The 23,652-nt window shown below is 37.7% G+C and overlaps 1 protein-coding gene across 1 annotated transcript in view; it reads left to right on the plus strand.

The window, feature by feature from the left end:
- LOC133747973 (T-cell receptor-associated transmembrane adapter 1) overlaps positions 1–23,652 on the plus strand; it is a 34,284-nt gene that overhangs the window by 3,290 nt on the left and 7,342 nt on the right. The window contains exons 2-4 of the mRNA XM_062176464.1: positions 4,804–4,914; positions 12,726–12,762; positions 22,044–22,105. Coding sequence (XP_062032448.1) covers positions 4,804–4,914; positions 12,726–12,762; positions 22,044–22,105 — 210 coding nt within the window. The remainder of the gene's footprint in view (positions 1–4,803; positions 4,915–12,725; positions 12,763–22,043; positions 22,106–23,652) is intronic.

Raw genomic sequence — 23,652 nt, forward strand, 5'->3', positions numbered from 1 at the left:
ATCATACTCTGCTCCCTGACATATACCATTCATTTCTCAAATAACTCTTTGTTCATAAAATATATTTGTTAAAGATTGGTGGATTTCAGATTTTTGATAGCTATATTATTTACTTGGAAGCCTGGACGTGATGTGCAAGCTCCCTGCTGTGCTAATATCTATGATTTCAATGCCTTTTGTTGACGTGGATGATGGGTGTGGATATAGACATTCATGAAATGCAAAGATGCTCACTGCTGTAATAGAGTTTGCAAGTAAGAACAGCTTTGTACTATAAACTATATACTCTAAACTCACACATTTGTCTTAAAGACAGCCTATATAGAAATAATTAAGGCATTATATTTATCGCTTTTTCTATTGTTAACTGCTGAAGTAAAGGATTCTGTGGAAACCAAACCTGCCAGTAGGAAGATATTATATTTCCTTAGCTGTGTTTCTTCCCAGAACACATGCAACTGTAGATTTCAAATACAGTGCCTGCCAATTATCGTTGGTATTAATGGAGTCATAGGAATTATTAAATTAGAATCTATTGGGGGTTGGCACTGTAACATAGTAGGCTAAACCTCTGCCTGTGGTGCCAACATCCCAGCTGTTCCTCTTCTCTCTGCTTATTGCCTGGGAAACCAGTGGAAGATGGCCCAAGTGTTGGACCCCTGCACCTGCATGGGAGATCCAGAAGAAGCTCCTGGCTCCTGACTTTGGATTGACATAGCTCTGGCCCTTGTGGATTTGGAGAATGAAACAGCAGATGGAAGACTTTTCTCTCTGTCTTCCCTCTATCTGTAACTCTACCTCTCAAATAAATAAATTTTTTTTTTAAATCAGCCACCATTAGCCTGTGGCAGTTTAAAATTAAGATAGAAACATAAATCACATTTCTCCTAGATGTTATTGCTAATAATTTCTTGAGTATTTTTTGACTTTCAGTAGTTTAAATAGCTACATATAAATTGCATGAAAGTTCTTTTTAAATTGATAAAAGATATATAAATAGAACTAATTTTAATCAATGAACAATGATAATAGTGATTGCTCCTATTGACAAGAATTTTCATACATTTTGCACATCTAATTTTATAAGAGGCACTGTCTGTACTAAGTAGATACCACATATATATATATATATATATTCACACATATAGCACTTGAAGAATTATTAAGGGGAGGTATGAAATTGTGGGAATGTGAATGTGTGAGTATATGCAGATCTACCATTCAAGCTGACATTTTTCACCATTTCAGGGATAGAAAACCTTTTTTTCTGCTAAAAGACCATTTGGATATTTATAATTCTACTTGTGGGCATACAAAATTATCATCTTAAAAATTAGCCTGCTGCAGATATATTGAATTTCAGGTCCCACTGGAAGTTTTCTTTAGAAGGGCCAGACCAAATAATTTTACAGGCTATATATGGCCCACTGGCCAGACATTCCCCACTCCTAAAAGCTAGGAAGTAGCTTCTGTGTGTGTGTGTGTGTTTTGTTTTGCAAAGTTGAGCTGTTTATTATTGGCAATCAAAAAAGAGTAAAAGGACCGGTGCTGTTGTACAGTAGGTCAAGCCTCTGCTTGTGACACTGGCATTCCCTATCAGAGTGCTTATTCTAGACTCAGCTGCTCTGCTTCTGATCCATCTTCCTGCTACTGCTCTGAGAGGCAACAGATAATGGCCTAAGAGTTTGGTGCCTGCTTCCTATGTGGGAGTCCTAGATAGAGTTCCAGGCTCTTGGTTCTAGCCTAGCCTTGGCTGTTGTGGTCATTTGGGACTGAACCAGCAGATGCAAGTGAAAGATCTCTCAAATAAATTAAAAAAAAATTTAAGTGTAAAAAATTTTAAAAAGTCATGAAATATAAGCTTGAAAATGGAAGTCTTCCTGCTGAAAACTTGCTTCACACTATACTACAAGAGAAAAAAATATTGGAAAGGAGAGTGTTAGGACATGTAGACTCTCAAAATCAGAGATAAACTCTGGTCCATACTAAACAACCTCACAGACATTAGAATTTAGCTTGTGTTTGAAAAGACCTCCACCTGATTATGTGAGACAAACATACTCTTACAGTAAATGATTAAACACTGCCCTAAAGGAATGTACAACCTGACCCATGTTCTTGCGTTAGTACTATTAACACGGTTTATTACAATTATTGGGACTTTCCTTAAAGCTGTTAGTATAAAATGAAGGCTTGCAATATTGATGTGATTACTTCTTTGTACCTAAAAACAAAATTATATTTTGGTACAAGTTAATGGACTAATAAAACTACTCTAACTCTCCCCTTTAATTGGAAAGAAGAAAGTAAAAATTCTATTTGAAATACAATTTTTTCAAAATGATAGGATGATTTATAGTTAGACTCAGTGCAATTTTTAATATGACAATGCAACTTTCTGCTTACTTCCTTGAAGTATGACTTCTTATACTGTATTATGTTTAATTTGTCCAAACTACAATTGTGTATACTAAACGCTAGTAGCTGTGGGAAATGGAAAGGGGAAAACACTAGAAAGGAGATAGATTATGTTAGTTCTCCCAAGGATGATAAATGTTAGAGATTTATTATTTATGTGTATTTATTTATACCTCCCTCAGAAAAAGAGGTATTAGAGTTCATAGAATAGTATAAAAGATAAGCAAATAAGTCAAGGTAAAGAGAAATCAAAGAGCCAATGATATGAATAGGTTAAAAAAAAAAGCAAATTAATAATCTTAGAGATTTGCTTAAAGTAGATTATCTTTCAAAAACAAATGATTAATTATAATATCTACATGAGCTATATGGCTAAAAATATAACAATTCTTTAGAGTATTCCCAGGAGTTTCTACTTGAAACACCAAATGATGTATTAATACTATCTATAGTCCATTGCATTCCCATTAAATAATTAGTTCAATGATATGTTTCATATGGATGATTCTTCTTCTTAAACCATATTTTGCCTGGATAACAAAGGCAGAAAACGTGGAAAATGTTATCCTTTTTTAAAAAAAGATTTATTCATTTATTTGAGAGGCAGAGTTACAGAGAGAGAGGGAGACAGAGAGAGAATGGTTGCAACATACAGAGCTGGGCCGATCCGAAGCCAAGAACTTCTTCTAGGTCTCCCACATGGATGCAGGGCCCCAAGCACTTGAGCCATCTTCCACTGCTTTCCCTGGGCATTAGCAGAGAGTTGGATTGTAAATGGAGCAGACGGGACTAGAATTGATGCCCATATGGGATGCTGGTACCACAGGTGGAGGCTTAACCTATTGTAGCACAGTGCCGGCTCTGAAAATGTGAAAAATTAAAGAGAATAAAAAGGACAATAACAAATTATTTTAAATTCTGTTTCTAACTTCAATCTGAAGTTTAAGTTTCTGTTGGTATGTAAGGGCAGACTGTATGCTTTAAGGGTCAGTGAAATCGAAGTAGTCGCAAAATTCTGTTAAGAAGCTTTGGAAACATTCCTGGGACATGTCCCAGAATACAAAGACCTCAAAGTTCTTTCTACTGGTTAGATCTTGATAGTTTCATACAAACAAAAATCAATTTTGTCTTCTTTCAGCATGTGATGAGTGAATAATCAAAGTCCAAAGATATATGCCATAGGGGTTTGATACAATAATTCTAGACTGGACTATTTTTAAAGCAGGGGTACAAGTACATTTTAGTCAAAGTTAATTATTAATAAATTCATTAAGTGCTTAACTTTAAGCAATGAAAATTTCTGGTCAACTAGACTATAGATAAGCTGTAAAATGTATTCTTAGAGAACTTATGTTATATTACAGTATTCTGCAAAATTGTCTTTACACTGTATAATTGCTATGTTTAAAGTTTTAACAACAGATAAAGATCTGCCAAAAACAATAATTTAGATTTTAAGTGTTACTCTATAACTACTATTTCTCTTAGAATAACTTGAATGAACATATACTAACTCGATCTTCTATATATAAAGATAATTGAAATTGAATCTTGATGTGAATGGAATGGGAGAGGGAGCGGGAGAGGGAATGGGAGAGGGAGGGGTGTGAGTGGGAGGGAAGTTATGGAGGGGGGAAGCCATTGTAATCCATAAACTGTACTTTGGAAATTTATATTTACTAAATAAAAGTTTAAAAAAAAGCATACAGAAAAAAAAAAGAATAACTTGAATGAACAAAAATTTGAAGATGCTACTCTTGGTCTGTAAGGGAAGAACCATATTAGCACACAAGAAAACATCCATTGTTCTGCTCTTTTAGTAGAATGGCTTGCATTTTATTAGTAAAAACAAACACTTTAGGTCTCTCAGGTTGAAAAAAAGAGATGAGAACACATTCTCATTTGTTCTTCTCCAAATCATGTGATCAGTCAGGAGATTGCTTCTATTCACGTGACTGATGTGACCAACAGTCTGCATTCATGCAAGCATATATTTCCTGGGGTTGCCACTGGACCTATGACAGTTTAGCACAACTGGCAGTAGTTTCCAAATTCATTTTTTTGTAGAGATTATACTCACTGATCAAACTTCCAAAAGGAAATGCATTTTTTACATGTATAGTGGTGGATATGCCTAATCAGAGAGCTAGCTATTAACACCATATTCTTCTTGGCGTTTCCTGGGAAATAAATTAATATCCAATAGGTCACCAACACCCACTCCAAAATGTGTAAGAAGCTTTTGGTTGTCAATGTTATCATTTCCTGGTAGAGGATTTGTCCTTCATTGTGAATAGATGTGATGGCTTTCATTGTGGGTATAGATAGAACAAAACAAGTGAGTGAGCAGCTACTTATACCAGGTATATTTACTTTTGTTTCCAGGAAACTCCGGGTGCCCCTTTTTTCTCTGGGGACTTCTAGCCTTCTTGGGTTTGGCTCTGGTTATATCGCTGATCTTCAACATTTCCCACTATGTGGAAAAGAAGCGGCAAGGTGAGACATTTTAACAAATAGCCATATGATACCTGCTTCAACGGAGGCTTTGAACTCACTGAAAAACATATGGCAGCAGGCAATTTTATGAAGCAACTTTCAATACAATGCTTTATTTGTAGAAAATCTTTTTAATTTTTTTCACCACGAGGCTTGTCTTAACTTAAATCTGTGATCATATTAAAAAAGTGGAAAAAAAAAAAACCCTCCCAAATTTATCTTCATCTCAGCCTGACAGTGTAGAGTTAGAAAGGATTATCCTGGTAACAGGTTTTTCCTGCTTTCATTGAACAAGACATGAAACTGTGGTATATTCTCGAGTAACCATGAAGGCTCTCTGTGATGATGATGGGAAAAGTGGAAAGTGGCTCCTTAAATTTCCACCCAAGCCTTCTCAATCTTCCAACACCATGCAGGCTCCTCATAGGATTACAAGTAGGGATGGACTCAGAAGAGGACTGGCACAGCAAATGACTGAACCCTGGACCTCTTAACATACACTCCCATGGGATAGGCAGATAAGTCAAAATGAACCTCCATTGCCATATTTTTCAACAGACTGAGCGGTAGTATTAACCATGCGGATTTTGCCCATATGCACCATGATTAAAATAGTTGTAATGCCCAGCAATTGGCCCAGCCTTTGCATGCTGTGAAATACATGGATAGACAGATGTAAGAATCAGAGCTCAACTACTTCTGGGAGGTGTCTGCACATTCTAAAGCCAAGAAACTCCTAGGAGCAGAACACTTAATTAGTAAGAAAAGAATCTAAAAGAAAGGGTACATGCATTTTTATTTAACAAAGGAAATGAAACCAAATTGACAAAATTAAGTTAGACATGTGCCCAGGAAAAGTTGCATAAAGCTAACTTAGAACAATGGTGACATTACAGGGAGTGTCCTTAGTCTCCTTGGGAGTATCTTCTTAAGTGTTTATAATATTAAGAATATATTTTTAAGTGTTTATAACGTATAAAAATTAAGAAGTTGGCAGGCGCCGCAGCTCAATAGGCTAATCCTCTGCCTGTGGCTCCAGCACACCGGATTCTATCCCGGTTGCCCCTCTTCCAGTACAGCTCTCTGCTGTGGCCAGGGAGTGCAGTGGAGGATGGCCCAAGTGCTTGGACCCTGCGCCTGCACCTGGCTCCTGGCTCCGGATCAGCGCGATGCGCCGGCCACAGCGCACTGGCCACAGCAGCCATTGAGGGGTGAACCAACAGTAAAGGAAGACCTTTCTCTCTCACTGTCCACTTTGCCTGTCAAAAAAAAAATTAGTAAGTTATTATGGTTATACAGGTGTGAAAAAAAATGAAATACTGAAAAATGAAGTGGCATAGTGAGATCATACAACAGTTTAATAGCAAAATCAAGAGTAAGTATCCAGATTTTTTGATTCTCTGTCCAAAATAATTTCTGCTACTTTTATATTGTTAACCAAGTGCCTGTGGTTACTCTTAAGACTTTTTTGTCAGGCCAGGCGATGATAGATTGACATGTTTAATCTGAGCCCAGCTGTCTAATTTAGATTTCAAGTAGCAAATTTGATTTCCATCTAAGTAGTCATTTGTTTTTAAGCCTTTTAATTGTGTTGAATTGTGATGAATAAAGATGTTAGGAACCAACGTGGTCATAATCAGTACTGGCTAATTTTACTGACTTACTACTTCTGCCCCAGAAGTACTACCATACCTTTGTTTTTTAGTTTTTTACAACTCAATGTGAAAAGGTTTTACAATTCTCATTTTTGCTACTTTTTGCATTGGAATTTATTTATCCATGTCCATACCATTTTGCCTTATACAACCTCATGAAGTAGTTTACTTAAAATGGCAAGCTGATCAGTGATAAAAGACAATAACCTAACTAAAAATGAGAAACCTGCTCATTTTGCTTTTTCTGAAGAGGTTTCTTTCTTCCTTTTCTCTTTTCAAGTGTGTAAGCTCTTACTGCCTCAGACAAACTATACATGACTTTATTGCCTAAAAGTAGTGTGGTAGAAAATATTAACCTTTTTTTTTTAAATCAGGTAATAATACATTCTATTTATAGATGTTTTCGCAAATCAATTTCAATTCCCTCAACTTTTTAACAGCATAGTTTGTGAAGTCAACCTGATGTGAATTAGAACTTTGCTGTCAATATTTGGCTGGAAAATCTTGTGATATAAGTCAAGTATCATAACTTCTGTGAATCTCAGTTTCTTTATAACATTTGGAAAATACCATCTAGACCATAGAATTTTGAGAATTCTATGTGCATACCTTAGCACAGTGTAAGGAAATTAGTACATTGGTCATAGGGCTGTTACAGCCTACATCAACTTCTATGTAGTCCTAGGGCTTCCTTCTCTCTTTCCACAAATAATCATTAAGGGCCTATTGTGGCAACAGGTCATTTCATTTAATTTAAAAATCTGTTATTTCAGTTAACATTACTTCCTCTGGCCTCTTGGGCACCCACACTATCACTATGCCTTCCAGGTCCTTTCCAGCTTCCTTTTCACTTTCTACCCCCTTCTCTGTATTATTTAAGCCTGTAAAGTCATGTAAGTCACATTCAAGTCCGTTTTTTAGGGAGTTTTCTGTAGGTTTTTGTGGAGTTGGTGCTAAAGATTATTGGACCACAAATCATGTTATTTGGGCAGTCATGTGCTCTCCTTAGGTGGACCACACAACCGTAGGTCTTGCACAAGGTTTACTTTGGAGCAGCAAATATCAATGCTATAGAAATGGCTTTTGTCTTCATCCCACCTCTGTGCTTCCTCACTACAGCCCTTTCCCAACTGCCCCAAGTTCTCTTGATATCTTTCCACAATTACGAGCTATCTTCAAAAAGTTCATGGAAATGCATAGTACAAAAAATGTATGCATGCATTTCTATATTTTTGCACCAAAATTAACTTATCTTTTAATTCCATTTTCCACAACTTTGTTACATGTCTTCACATTGTAATCATGCTGCCATCCTTTCCATGTTCTGTGAACAAATACCATGGATCTAACTCGGAGATTCTATGCAGATGTGGGATTAGTCTTGCAGACTGTTGGGCTCCTTCTCAGGCCTCCTGAAGTGCCTGTCTTGTTTCTCCTGGACAGATTAGAAGAGATTCTATCAATAGCAGCCAGCTTGGGCTGTGAATGCAATGCCCCTGTATCTGGCCTCTTGTAACTTTTTTATGTTTGCAACTTGTGCTATACTTTGTGGCTAAGAAACCTGCAAGATATGACTCCACCTTGGCAAAGAGTCAGTGAATAAGTGTTGCTGGTGTATCAAATAGTTTACAAAAGAAAATCTCTATCCCAGCAACCGTACAGTATCTACACATTCAATCAGATAGACAAGATAAGCCTCTCCTTGATGTTTCCTCTAGCAGCTAGGTAGGAGCCTTGAAATACGGTTCTTTCTTCCCCTGAAAATAAATCTTTCATTTGTATGTGATTCTTTGTCCAATTCCGTTCTTTAGGAGGATTGTATTTATTTCATTTTCTGATAGGTATATACTAGTTTTGTCTCCTTTAAATCCAAAGAATATTCTTTATCCAGTGCTCCCTCTCTGTTTTGAGGAGAATAAATAAGTGCATGGGTTGTCATTCATCAAAGGCCTATCCGTGTATCTTCTATTCAGTAGAAATTTATGTCATTTTTCATATTTTCATGATGAAAATGTATCAGAAAGATTTTATGATGGAGTTCCAACAATGAGCGGTTGTTTCTTGTCGTGGTGAATTGTGCATAGAAGGATGAACACTAGAAAGGAGAAAACATAAAAGCAGATGTATTTGCATCATACCCTCTCAACTATGAACCTGACCACAACTGTTTGCATATGAATCACAGGAGAGGATTTTGAAAACTCACCTACCTCTTCTCACATGCAATCCTACGCATTTAACTGCTTCGTTTCAAAGCACATTTTTAAACTTTGCTAAATAGCATTGAAAATTACAAGACAGAGTGTATTTTTAAATAAACATATGAACCCTTAGGACAGAGCAAGATCTTTTTAGGAGCTTGGGCTTGCTGACCCTTAGTCTCATTTATAACCTCCGAATCTTTCATTACTGCTCCCCATTGAAAGAGATCATTTTTTATTAGTCTTCTTCTAGGATGAAGTTTTATAGTATAAAACTAAAACCACTCAATACTGATCTCTCAGCTCCTGATTACACACTTAAACTCTAAAAGTCTCATGGTATGGGATATCCTTGAACTTCTTAAATCCAATTTCAGGGTGCTTCTTCAATAGAGCTGGTTTGAAATGTAATGTCCTCTACCCATTACTTATTTTTTCCCATTGTTTTCATTCCCTTATCTTCTACACGAGCATCACATTATTATATTGTATCATTTATGGAGCTGTTCCTTTTTCTTCCCACAATGCTTTCTGTTCTTACTTCTAATTTTGTTTTCTGCTGATGATCCATTCATCTGTGTCTGCCTTTTGCAGAATTATCCTTTTGTATATTGTACAAGTACACTTTTCAGGCACTAACACTTGTACTTCCTACTCTTCCAATTGAAAAAAAATCTATATTCTCCTTTAAAAGTATTAGTATGCTTTGGAGGGTTTTTTTTTTTTTTACTTTATTCAATTTTTTTCTTATTCTAATTTAAAAATGACACTATTTTTGTTTTCAAATTATCATTGTCTTTTCATTCAAGTTAATATTTAGTTGTTCTTGTCAAAGTGAGAGTTTAGTAATTTTATTCCAAATCAAGTCTTATTTATAAATTTTTTAAGTTCAAAATACCATCTTAGTAGTGCCAGCCTGATTCAGCTAACTCATTTAATGAAGAAACTTCCCAGCTGAAATGATCACAGCAAAACTGTGGCTTGTTATAGCACATGTATTATGCTGCACAATATCCATAAGGATGTTTTTCATTTTATAAAATGTTTTAACAAATTGTCACATTTACTTTTCCACATCTATTCCTTCTTATAGACATTATATCCTTACTTGTTGAAAAACTGAGAATCATAGTTTTAAAGTTGTTGTCTTATGGCAAATACCCTGCAGATGTGGTTCCAAATCTAAAGTTTTTTGTTTCCTTACTCTGATTTTTTTCCCATAGTGCATTAGGCTACAATTTTTGCACATGCAGTTTAATTTCAGACAAATCTGAATAATAATAATAATCACCTGAAATAAGCATTCCCTTCACATAGAAACCAATATGTATGTCATCTCCTGTTTTATTTTCCAATGGACAATTTTCTGACCTGTATTAGCTACTTTTTCTTCTGAGATTATTTATATTATTTTAACTTCTCAAAGCTTTGGATTTTCCTGGACTGTTATTAACTGGCCACTGTGTACCATCACTGTCTCCTCTTGACCTTCTCCCAGCATCCATGTCCATTCATATTCACACAACTAACCTGAAAAAAATTGACAACGACTGCATCTCCTATGTGCAACTCATGGTAAGACATTTCCTGCGGACTAGATGAAGTGTATTTCTGACATATCCCAAATGAATTATATTCTTCACTTTTGGTCCCATAGCAATTTACTAAATAAATCTTCCCTAATTTGGTTCTTCACAGAATTCTTTCAGACATATTGATGTGTGACATGTCCATCTGCCATTGTGATTATTTTCATAAATTGTTCCACTAATGTTTCTTTAATGATTAGTAACATCTCTGGAGTATAACTGAACTTTGTTGCACAGAAATCTAACTAAAAGTAATATTGTAACCATTTGGTGACTTAATTTTTTGAAAATATTATTGCCAGTTCCTTACCAACAAACAGTGCTTCATCATATCTTAAATCTGAAAGATTACCATTCCGTTTCAGTTGTCTGAGTTATGGTCAGAGATTCAGATAATACTAGTCATTTCTTTATGAATAGGTTTTATTTGATATCGATTTGAATAAGAATCAATGCAATTATAACAAATATCATGCTATAAATCGCAATCCTGTTCAACATCAAAATTTCTTGAGTGGATTATACAGATTTCTTCATAATAAAGATTTTCATTATCAAAACTGTACCCCACTGCCAAGGAAGCCTCATCAGGATATCCCACCTCCTCGCAGGATGCTCCACTGAGCATTATGTACTGGGGAGGGGGCAGCTTCCCGGCCCTGCCTGTGCCAGGCGGGTGCCTCCCAGAGCTTATGGGGTAATAGCAAGATCTGGTCTGCTTTGAGCTGAGCAGGGGGCCTGTAGTGCTGCTGTGCTGTGGGGGTGGTAGTAACCCCAAAGGTGTTTTCTCTAGCCCCAAGCTCACACAGATGCTTCTGTTTAGAATCCAGAAGCTTAGGCCCCACTCTGGATTGGTGTAAGGAGGTGGGAACCGAACCCAGACACTCTATGGGGTGAAATTCCCTCAAAGGAATGGGTTGATCTTTAAGTGCAGCTGATTGCAGCAAGACTGGGCAGAGAACCACAAACTGAGGGTGGAAGCCACTGGTGTCACCTCTTGAGTGCCTTGTATAAGTTTCTGGTTACTTCTCCGTTCCAGCCTCCTGCTCCTGCTGTCCCTACCCCCATATACATATATGCATTTAACTAGAAATAAAAATACTTCCTTTTATTTGCCTTTGAACTACCAACTTCAAGGTTCAACAGTGGGTTACTTACTGAGATGTGGCTCATAGTTTTTTCATGGTTTTATTGTTCTAATAACAATTCTGGTAAGCCTTGTCTCTGCAGACCAAAGGGAAGTATTTCCTATAGAAGCCATCTTACTGTTTTGATTGATTCTAAACACTGCTTTAAAGCCTTGTCCAGGTCTCTTCCTGGGACCCTTATCTTTCCTTACCACTATTTGTACCATGTGGATGACGGGTCAGCATGACCAGAACCACCTTCTTGATATTATTTTGTGTCGTTGCTCACGTGCCAAGCAATGTTAACACTTTTAGGATAGTTGGATAGATGAGACACAGACACACATGCACACACACACACACAGAGGGAGAGAGAGAGAGGATTGTCCTATGGCTTTCAATTTTTTTGGTTGTTGTTCTTTTAATTTAATGTACTTATTTATTTATGGTAAGGGGAAAAAAAAACCTGTCCAAGTAAGTGTGAACAAAGAGAAAAACTTACTTGAAAGATGCAGAGGTGTTTCCTGGAACTGATAGACAGACAATACAGGCATGCCACACAAAGGACTGCACCAACAGGGAGGCAGGAATGGAGGCCCTGCAATTCTCTCCGTAGTCTTTCCCTGAATAAAATGGCCATGCATCCAGGCTCCATATCTCTTACAAGATGTACTATTTCCATTCTAAACTATCAAGAGAGAATCTGAGGCCAGCGCCGCGGTTCAATAGGCTAATCCTCCACCTTGTGGCACTGGCACACCGTGTTCTAGTCCCGGTCGGGGCGCCGGATTCTGTCCCAGTTGCCCCTCTTCCAGGCCAGCTCTCTGCTATGGCCCGGGAGTGCAGTGGAGGATGGCCCAAGTGCTTGGGCCCTGCACCCAAATGGGAGACCAGGAGAAGAACCTGGCTCCTAGCTTCGGATCAGTGAGATGCGCCGGCCACAGCGTGCTGGCAGCGGCGGCCATTGGAGGGTGAACCAACGGCAAAGGAAGACCTTTCTCTCTGTCTCTCTCTCTCACTGTCCACTCTGCCTGTCAATAAAAAAAATTAAAAAAAAGAGAGAATCTGAATGGTCCAAATAGGATATGTTTTTGTCCCTAGTTTAATTAGAGATAGCTCAAATGACCTAATCAAAGATGTTGACTGACACTTAGACTAACATTACCTTAGAACGGTCTGTAGATTTAACAAATGTATGTCAAAGATTATTTTAATTTGTGTATTTTGAATATCTTTCAGATTATATGTACAGATACTCTGATGACTACATTCCCAGGTATGTTGAAATTGAATCATGATGCCCAACTAATAAGGAAAGGTAAAAAAAATTTTACATTGCTTATAGATTTAGCTCAAGGATATTGCACTTGGGGTAAAATAAAATTAAAAGTGAATTTTAATTACTTTTATTCCCATCTGAAGATTAAAAGCAACAGAATTACTATCTTCCCTAATTTTTAACTCATCCTGAATCAATGAGAGAGCCAGATGAAGAATGAGATGAGACTCTATGCTGGCATCTATAGAATTCTCATTAATTTCAGGAGCATATATCCTAATTAGGTCTCAGATCAGCCTGTTGGAATGTAGTTAACTATATACAGATTTATGTCTCAGAATTCGGAGTACAAAATAATCTAGCAATACCAAGTATAATTTAAGATTTGTATACACACACATATATAAACAAAACTGTTTGTAAATGTGCTGTTTGTAAGGAAATGATAACGGGGAAATGTAATACATATATGCTATAAAATAATATACAATTATAGATATAAATTATTTTCTTTAATACTTTCTGAGGTAGTTGCAGAGAAATTTTACAGTATCAACTTTTTTTTTTAAAAGTAGTTTATGGTGTAAATTCTACTACAGAAATTTCATTTTCTTGGACAGTATATCCTGACCCAAACATGTAATTAATTTGGAGATTTTTGTTTTAGAAGTAGAAAAAAATCTAAATCAAAAAATTTCCTAGAGGGATTTTGAAATTGCTAGACTGAAAATGCTTTGAAAAGCAGAGCTTTGCACTGTGTAGGATAAGAATGGGAGCATCTTTTGGCCTCTAAAATGCTTTTTAAAAAAATCTTTAACATGTGAAAATGTCTCTAGCAGATTCAGGATCTGAGCTGCAGGCACTCCCATACACAAATACACCAAATTTTTATTTTTATGATTATGCTTAGCTTCAGATTATTTTGACTTTTTTTTAAAGATGTATTTGAAAAGCAAAGTTACAGAGAGGGAGAGGCTGAGACAGAGAGAGACAGTCTTCCATCTGCTGGTTAACCGTGAAATGACTGCAAAGGCCAGGGCAGAGCCAAACCTAAGCCAGGAGCCAGGGGCTTCATCCATGTCTCCCACGTGGGTCCAGGGTTCCAAGCACTTGGGCCATCTTCTGCTGCTTTTCCTGGCCCATTAACAGGGAACTGCATCCTAAGTGGGGCAGCTGGGACATGAACTGGCACCCACATGAGATGCTGACACTGCAGGCAGCAGGTTTACCCGCTGTACCACAGTGCTGGCCCCACCCTCAGATTTTTTAACATTAGGTAATTTCAAGTCATTAATTCATATTGAATGATTTGATGATCACCTTACAGTTTGCTAAAACAAACGTGAATAAAGTCCTAAATATCTACAAAGTAGAAGTGAATCTCTTTGGTGATTGGTTTGATACTTGTAATTTGTAAGGCAATTTAGATATAATGATGGAAAGTTCATTTAGCTAAAGACCAGATTGGTGGTTTGGGAACTAGGATGGGAAGAGCCAGAGGGGTAAACTGATAAATTACTCATCTCAGTGCTAGCAGGCTCTTAGCCATAGGGCAAGTGCGGAAAAGAGGCTTGTTCTTTTATAAAACCATTCAGTGAATAAATATTAATAAACAAGCACTATGCTAAACAATTAGATAAAAATTACATTGACTACAAGTCCCAAGTGAGGACTCCCACTGCAAGGACAGTGGAAAACTTTGTTACTTGCCAACCACCAAGAATGGGAGTCCACACACTGCACTTTGGACTGCACAGTGAAAGCTCACTTGACTCTGGTGAGACAGAACACTCACACAAGCAATGAATTGCATGAAGCAGGTTGGTCACTTACAGACAGGCAGCAAGGGGCAACAGAAGCCTAGGTTTCACTGTAAGCTGGTTCCCCAAGGCTCAGAAAAACCAAGTGAGGTGAATGGAATGATATCTGCACCTGCTGCACTTGTACTTCTGCTGAGGGACCAGAGAAAGCTGCTCACATTGTGTTTAAAACTCAGGAGCACCACTGTGCCTCTAGAGCAGACTGGACCAATTACAGCCAGCTCTTTATTCCAGAATGCTGTATTCCCAGCACACTTAGGGTTATTCTTGAAAATTACAAGCAAGGGAGAACTGGGTTGACCAAACTCTGCTTGTCCTGCAACAACAGAAAGGCAGAAGTGGATAGATATAGACATTCTCTAAAGGATTTAACATTTTATGGTAATAAATTTCCACTTAGGCAAATTTTGAATATATAATACAGATTTTATCTAGAGAAGATACTGGTATTTTAATTTATAAGTCTATGTATTTTATAAGCTGTGTATTTCCTTTGATTGTGTGATTTGGAAATCAGCATCACTTTTACAAGGGGGCACATGGAGGCCCCAGGAAACAAAAAAAAAAAGCTAGATTCAGTCATGAACATTTAAAACATTAAAATAAAGCAAACAGAAATAAGGGCAAGAATTACTGACGCTTCTTCAGTTTCAGAACAGTTTGTTGCTAGACAGAAATGAGACAAGCTTGTATCACATTGGAATAATCGGTTCTCCATCATGTTCTCCTACCTCTATTCAATATTTGTTCTGGTGGACAACTAGACTAGACAGGAAACAATTGGCTTCTTTGATCTTGTCTTCATGCCTCCCCAGATCCCTGCCCTTAATAGATAGTAGATCAGAAATACAATGAATTTAAGAACAGAATAGCATCAAAAACAGACCATAAACCCAAATATATACTTTATGGTATTTTCCCATGGCCACTTTATTTTTCATTTAAAACATAATTCTACACCATTCTTCTCTTTTGATTTGAATGAGGAAGATAGTGCAGTGGAAATAGCATGGGTCTGGGATCCAGGGAATCCTGGATTTTAATCAAATTGTTCAATTGTAGATTTATAGCTTCATAAAATGTGCACTGGTGAACTTTAGTTTTTTTTTTTTTTAGTGTAAAGTAAAAAAACAGGGAACTTGAAAAAGTTGCTGCTTATTGGATGGAAACTAAGGTTTCAGAAAATTCCTACTCACTTGCAATATATTCATTGCCTAATTTACAACAGCAGTTCAGATTTACAATAATTTAAGTTTATCATGCCTCCTCAGCTTTCAGTCCCTCTCAAAAATTTTATTAGGACAACTTCCCTGCAGTTTTACATTGACTGCTCCTGGCTGGTCCTGTAGTCCCTTTAACCAAAAAACATTATCTCAGCCCAGTCATCCTTCTGCTTCAGGGTGATTGATTAGATTTTTGAACTCTGCAGGATGGGAATCCTTTTCATTTCCCTTCTTTGCCAAATACAGTAATTAAGTATAACTAGCCCCCTGGAGCAGACCTTCGGTCTCAGGTTACTTCACAAGTGTTCTCAGGGTTGAGTATCTTTATGATAGCACTGGGTAGTCTTCTCTGACATCTACCCCAAAGTAGGTATGCAAATGAAGCCCTCTGTATGACCATTGCCACACATGTAATCAAAGTGCCTTTAAGTTCTCCAGCCTCCAGTTTACTTGTTTTTGTGTACAAGTTATCCTGTGTTACTGCAAGAAGTCTACCCTTTCCTAAGTATTTCTTGAGTCCATGGGAAGTGCTAATGCGCTCCAAAATCTTATTCTTGGTTACCTCTTTGTCACTTCCCAGCTCTGTATCACTGCTCTAGAAATCTTTCCTCCTTTTTAAGTGCTTCAGTCACTGGTAGTACAACCTCACTCTGCTATATATCATTGCTTCTCAAAGAGCAGCACTGAAATTTACTTCTTAATCTCTAGCCACATGAAATATTGCTGGGGCCTGAACTTTTCCTCTGGACTAGAGTTCTTTTTAAAAAATTTACTTTTTGAAAGACAGAGCGAGAGAGGGAGAGTGAGAGCGACAGCGAGAGCAAGAGAGAGGGAGAGATTTTTTTCCAGCCATTGATTCAGTTTCCAAATAGCTACAACAGCCAGATCTAGGCCAGGCTGAAGCCAGGAGGCAGGAACTCCATCTGGGAGACCCACATGGGTGGCGGGGACCCAAGCACTTGAGTCATCATCCTCTGCCTTCGCAGGTGCTTTAGTGTGAAGCTGGATGGCAAGCATAACAGCCAGGACAAGCAGCTGTTTAACCCACTGCGCCACAACGTCGGCCTTTGATGCTCTCTCACCTCAAGTCCAAGGCACCTACATCCATGACATAGTCCCATCAAAGATGGCAGAAATATAATAATCAAATAGTTAGGAACATCTCACTCTGGCAGCTTTCCCTTTTCTCCCTGCATCATTACCTGTTCTATCCCTTTCGCATCATTCGTATGAATACATAAGCAGACGGTATTTTTTTTTATTTGTCAGACTTGAAAACACTTTTAAACAAGTCCTTGGCAACCTCCAAGTTATTCTTAGTGATCTTAATATCTCTCTGGTCATACTTGGAACTAGAGAGGCACACAAAAATCACCTTAAGCAGGCTGTATTATATATACCTAAAAGCTAAAACAAAAAAGCTCCCTTAAAAACAGTTTTTCTACAGCTATTTCTTTACTGTTCTGCCTCCCATATGGCAAAACCTAAAGGATCCACCTATATTCTCTCCATATTTGCCAGCTTCTCTTTCTTGGGATTACTCTATCTGATCTTCTGTCCTCACTAATCCACTGAGTCAGCTCTTGTAAAGGTCACCAATGAACTGTCCAAGGTCAAATCATTGTCTCATCTTCCTGGGTCCATCTATAGCACTTGGCAAACTGACACTCTTCACTTGGAACTCTTGCTTCTCTGGGCTCTGAGCCACCTCTCTGGTTTCCCTTCTCTCTTACCAGCAGCTGAACCTGAACACCAGAGTTCCCAAGGGCTCCTGTAGTGAAACTCTTCTCTACCTAAACTCATTCCATAAACAATTTCACCCTCTTTCAGGACTTTAAATAACTTTTCTATGCTGCTGGGACCCAGACGTATTCCCATCTATTCAAGGAAATTCCATTAAGTAAATAAAATAAACATTAGCCCAAACAAACTTATGATTATGATAAACCCCTAAACATATACTTTTCTTAATCTTCAGCTTTCCAGCCCACTGAGACAGTAATATTTAATTTTGTAGAAATATTTTTAAATATTATTTAAATTTTCGAATCCTACATTCACATCAAAGAATTTGAGAACCAAAATAACCACAGGAATCAACTACTTTAATATTCTTGCTTTATAAGTTAGACAATTGAATGGAGAATTTAAGTCCAGGCAGGAACAATAATTTTTAAAATGAGTTATTTGAATCCAATTAGAACATAAACCGTTTGAGGAATTTTTTGAAAAAAGATTTACAATAAAATAAAAATCTTAAAATAGAGACTAGAGAAAAACATAAATGAAAGTGCAAAATTTGAAACATACTTTTTTTTTTTTTTTTAGACAGGCAGAGTGGACAGTGAGAGAGAGAGACAGAGAGAAAGGTCTTCCTTTGCCATTGGTTCACCCTCCAATGGCCGCCGCGGTAGGTGCGCTGCGACCGGCGCACCGCGCTGATCCGATGGCAGGAGCCAGGTGCTTCTCCTGGTCTCCCATGGGGTGCAGGGCCCAAGCACTTGGGCCATCCTCCACTGTACTCCTGGGCCACAGCAGAGAGCAGGCCTGGAAGAGGGGCAACCGGGACAGAATCCAGCGCCCCGACCGGGACTGTTGAGCCGCGGCGCCGGCCTGAAACATACTTTTAAAATATTGGCCAGCGTCGCGGCTCACTAGGCTAATCCTCCGCCTGTAGCCCCAGCACCCTGGGTTCTAGTCCCGGTTGGGGTGCCGGATTCTGTCCCGGTTGCTCCTCTTTGAGTCCAGCTCTCTGCTGTGGCCCAGGAGTGCAGTGGAGGATGGCCCAAGTGCTTGGGCCTTGCACCCGCATGGGAGACCAGGAGCAAGCACCTGGCTCCTGGCTTCGGATCGGTGCAGCGCATTGGCCGTAGTGGCCATTTGGGAGGTGAACCAACGGAAAAAAGACCTTTCTCTTTCTCTCTCTCACTGTCTAACTCTGCCTGTAAAAAATAAATAAATAAATAAAAATAAAATATAATTATTAGACATTTTTTATAATTTTTGAGTGTCAATATGTTCACTTATTGGTTAGAAGACCATTTCAGATGTATTCATAGAAAAGGAGAGTGCGATCTGACCCCAAACTCAGAGGTACACTAGCATTTCATCTATAGAGCTGTTTATGTATTTCTGAAGTTAATTACTATTATCTTCCACATAAAGTACCGGCAAAGATTTATTGATTAGGTTTTCAACATCTTTACAATAGACTGGGGTATCTGGCTCTGCTAAGTAAAAATACATATTTTAGTTTGTTCATCAGAAACTACTCTTGAATAATAGTTTATTTGCAATGATTAATCATTTGAGACCTGCCTGTAGACATAGGACACTACATTAAAAATCACATCTTATTTTCATTCATAAGGAATGAAATGAAGTTCACTTTCTTTGACATGATTTATCATTTGCCAGTTGTACATGCTATCTATGTGGGATAAGAAAAATAGATGGGTTGCTTTATTAAAAATTCTCTACCTTTAGCTATTCTTTTCTAAGCAAGAGAAAAACATAAACAGAGATGACTCTATATCACAATATTAAGCTGTATTTAACTACTAGATGGAAAGCAAGGTTGTGAATTAGTTCATTTGTTATCAGATAAGCAAAATACACACAGAATCTACACTTTCCAAACCATTTCATGCAGGTATCATTTGAACTGTTTTTCACATTATTTACATATATCATATCTTTTTTTTCAGAATCATAGAGAACTGAATGTACAGAGAATAAGAATGTATATAAAATAGGATTGTCTTGAGGTCATATGAGCACCGGCATGGAAGAAAGTTGTCATAATTGGCAGTAATTGTTGACATTATACATAAGCCTAAAATAAGTTAATATACTTAAATCTCAGGCTTATCCCTTGTGAAATGGGAAATAATATTAATTTTGTATACTTTCTCTGGGCCTTTTATACAACATATGTAAAATACCTAAACTAGTACCTGGACATAAAAGGACATTCAATTTTTTTTTTAAAAAGATTTATTTTAAGACAGTTACAGAGAGAGGTAGAGGCAGAGAGAATGGTCTTCCATCTGCTGGTTCACTTCCCAGATGGCTGCAATGGCTGGAGCTGTGCCAATCAGAAGCCAGGAGCCAGGAACTTCTTCCAGGTCTCCCACGTAGGTGAAGGGGTTCAAGGTCTTGGGCCAGCTTCTACTGCTATCCTAGGCCATAGCAGAGAGCTGGATCAGAAGCCAGGACTAGAACCGAAGCCCATATGGGATGCTGGCTCTTCAGGCCAGGGTTTTAACCTGCTGTGCCACAGTGCCAGCCCCAAAAAGGACATTCAGTTTTATTGAATCTGCCAACTTACAATAAACTACGTAGTTTATGTAAACTAAATATAGTTTCTAGCTTTTTTTTTTAATTTTAACTTTTATTTAATGAATATAAATTTCCAGTGTACAGCTTATGGATTACAATGGCTTCCCCCTCCCATAACTTCCCTCCCACCCACAACCCTCCCCTCTCCCACTCCCTCTCCCCTTCCATTTGCATCAAGATTCATTTTCAATTCTCTTTATATACAGAAGATCAATTTAGTATAAAGATTTCAACAGTTTGCACCCACATAGAAACACAAAGTGAAACATACTGTTGAAGTACTAGTTATAGCATTAAATCACAATGTACAGCACATTAAGGACAGAGATCCCACATGAGGAGCAAGTGCACAGTGGCTCCTGTTGTTGACCCAACAAATTGACACTCTAGTTTATGGCGCCAGTAACCATCCTAGGCTGTCGTCATGAGTTGCCAAGGCTATGGAAGCCTTCCAAGTTTGCCGACTCTGATCATATTTAGACAAGGTCATAAAAGACAGAGTGAGGATAGTAACCAATGATCCTAAGAGTGGCATTTACCAGGTTTGAACAATTATACAGCATGAAGTGGGGAAGAGGACCATCAGTACACACATGTTGGGAGTAGAGCCATTGGTGGTAGAGTAGAGGTTATGATTACAAAGGAATGAGGCCCAAGTGCACTAGACAGGGCCTAGAACAAAGGACAGAGTCATTATTAGAGGAGCTAAGAAAGGTGCTGTCTTAGCTTTTTTTTTAATAAGTACATTTTATTTATTTAAAAGACAGAGAGAGATTGAGAAAGTTGTACATACAGGAAGACAGTAAAAGCAAGAGAAAGAGAGAAACTGCCTCCGTCTTCTTATCCACTCCTCAAATGTTCCCAATGGCTGGAGCTAGGTTGAGGTCAGAGTTAGGAACCAGGAACTCAATCCAGGGCTCCCATGAAGGAGGTAGGAACCCAACCACCTGAGGCAACACCATCACCTCCCAGAGTCTGAACTGGCAGGAAACTGGAGTAGAAGCTAGAGCTGGGACTCAAACAGGCACTCTGAGGTAGGATAAAATGCACTAATTGCTAAGATAAATGCCTGCTATAGTAAACATAGTTTTTTTTTTTTAAGATTTATTTATTTATTTGAGAGGTAGAGTTACAGACAGAGAAAGGGAGGACAAAAAGGTTTTCCATCCACTGGTTCACTCCCCAGATGGCCATAATGGGCAGAGCTGGAGCTATCCGAAGTCAGGAGCCAGGGTGTAGGGGGCCCAAGCACTTGGGCCATCAGCTGCTGCTTTCCCAGGCCATAGCAGAGAGCTGGATCAGAAGAGGAGCAGCCGAGACATCATCCAGCACCCATATGGGATGCCAGCACTGCAGGTGAAGGCTTAGCCTGCTACGCCACAAAGCTGGCCCCTGAAAACATAGAAATTGTGACATTAGTATTATGGGTAAGTAAAGAGATGATATAGTTGTACTGTTAATGGATAACTCAATTTTGATCCCAGTGCTGCCATTTACTAGTATTGTGATCTTGAACAAGTTATATAATTTCTTTGTGCCTCAAATTCCCCATCAGTAAAGTGGTGATGATGTATAGCCTACCAGATTGGGACTGTTCTGAGAATTACATGAACAAACATATGAAATGTACTTCAAGTAGCATGTAAAACACAGGGAGAGATGAATAAGCATTTACTAATATTACTTCAATATTTGAAATTCAATCACGGGTAAACATACATACATACACAAGCATATGTTCACTCATTCACACATGAACACACATGTATCTTGTTTGGTTGAGGTTGAACAAGAACATGCAATAGTTCACTCAATACTGAATTCTGGTGATAGATTAGTAACTAATTGTGTATAAATTGGACTCTGATAAGATCAATTATTGTTCTTACTATAGGGTTGATGAAGATTATATTGAAGACACACCAATTTATGGTAACTTAGATAATATAATCCCAGGTAAGTTTTATTTCTCCACAATTTAAATTTATTAATAAATTAAGTAAACTCCACTTAATTTCCAAAGAATTTGAGATGGATTTTTAAAAATCATGATCACTATTAAATATTCCAGTGGTAACCATAAATTCAGGTATATTTCCTATGTTTCCAAAATCATTAATTATAGATTGTGTTACAATTTGCAGATTAATCAACACCCTGTTTTTCTATATTCTCCTTATTTCACTCCAGTAGTAATGAAAATATAGGAAGAATCTATTACAGTGAATTTTGACACATACATAATTCTGTGAAATAAAGCTATTTCTAGGGCAAAAAAACTGATCACATAATCAGTGCTTTCTATTCAGTACACAAAAGGAAATCTGCAGAGAACAATTTGGAACATTGAAAACCTCAGGCTTTCTGGGTATTTTTACCTGTTCTTTTTAAGCAAAGACTTTGGACTGTACTGATGGCCATGAAGGGAGAAATGCTCTTCAATTAATTCCAAGAATCTTTTGTTGCTTGTATCATTCAGTCACCTAAAAGTGAAACACCCTACATTCCTCAAAACAGACAACACTGGAGTTCTGATGATAGAAATTCATAACTTTTCTCTGTAAGCACTCACAAAATTCATGCTGGGGAACTCTGGAGTAATTTTCCATTGCCTTGTTAAGACTGGAACACAGAGATTTTCAGTCATGTAGTAAATTTGTCTGAAGATGTTTCGATTTTGCTGCAAATTTGGTGTTTTGCCAAGCTTTGTTTTAAATATTTTCCAAAAAAAATTAATAAGAATTACATGCTGCTATAGTCTCAATGGTTTCATGACTGTTTTAAAATTCACTTTATATAGTGAAGTGGATATCTTTCCCTTTGACTGTTGTGTATTGCCTATTCCTATTCTCTTGCTAGACTATGGTCTTTTCCCTCTTTATTTGTTGAACCCTGTATTTAGTGTAGCCAATATTCTTTTGACTATAATATAAACTTAAAATATATTATCTCAAAATATGAAATGTTCCTAAAGTTAACAACATGGAAATTCTATGGGATTCAAGAATTTATTTAATTTTGTCTTTCACTCCATTATAACTTGTCCCCTAATTGCTGTACTCTAAGGAATCTGAAACTATTTTTCAGGAATCTGAAGATACTTCAAAAAGTTTGTGGGCTGAAATTGTGACACTATGGGTTAAGCAACTACTTGCAAAGATGACATCCTATATCAGAGCACTGGTTTGCATCTAGGCTGCTCTACTTCCTATCCAGGTCCCTGCTAATACACCTGGGAAGACAGCCAAAGAGGGCACACACTAAGGACCTTGCCACCACCCAGATTCCAGGGCTGGCTGGAGTTCTAGACTCCTGGTTTCAGCCTAGCCCAGCCCAGTCCATTGTGGCCATTTGGGGACATGAACAAATGGATGGAAGATTATCTATCCACCCCCCCCTTCTTTGTCACTCTGCCTTTCAAATAATTAAATCCAGAAAATACTGGTGGACAATTAAATTAAATATTTATTTTGGTGTGAAAAAAGTTGAAATTCATGCATAAT

The sequence above is a fragment of the Lepus europaeus genome, chromosome 2, assembly GCF_033115175.1.
Source record: "Lepus europaeus isolate LE1 chromosome 2, mLepTim1.pri, whole genome shotgun sequence".
Lineage (NCBI taxonomy): Eukaryota > Metazoa > Chordata > Mammalia > Lagomorpha > Leporidae > Lepus > Lepus europaeus.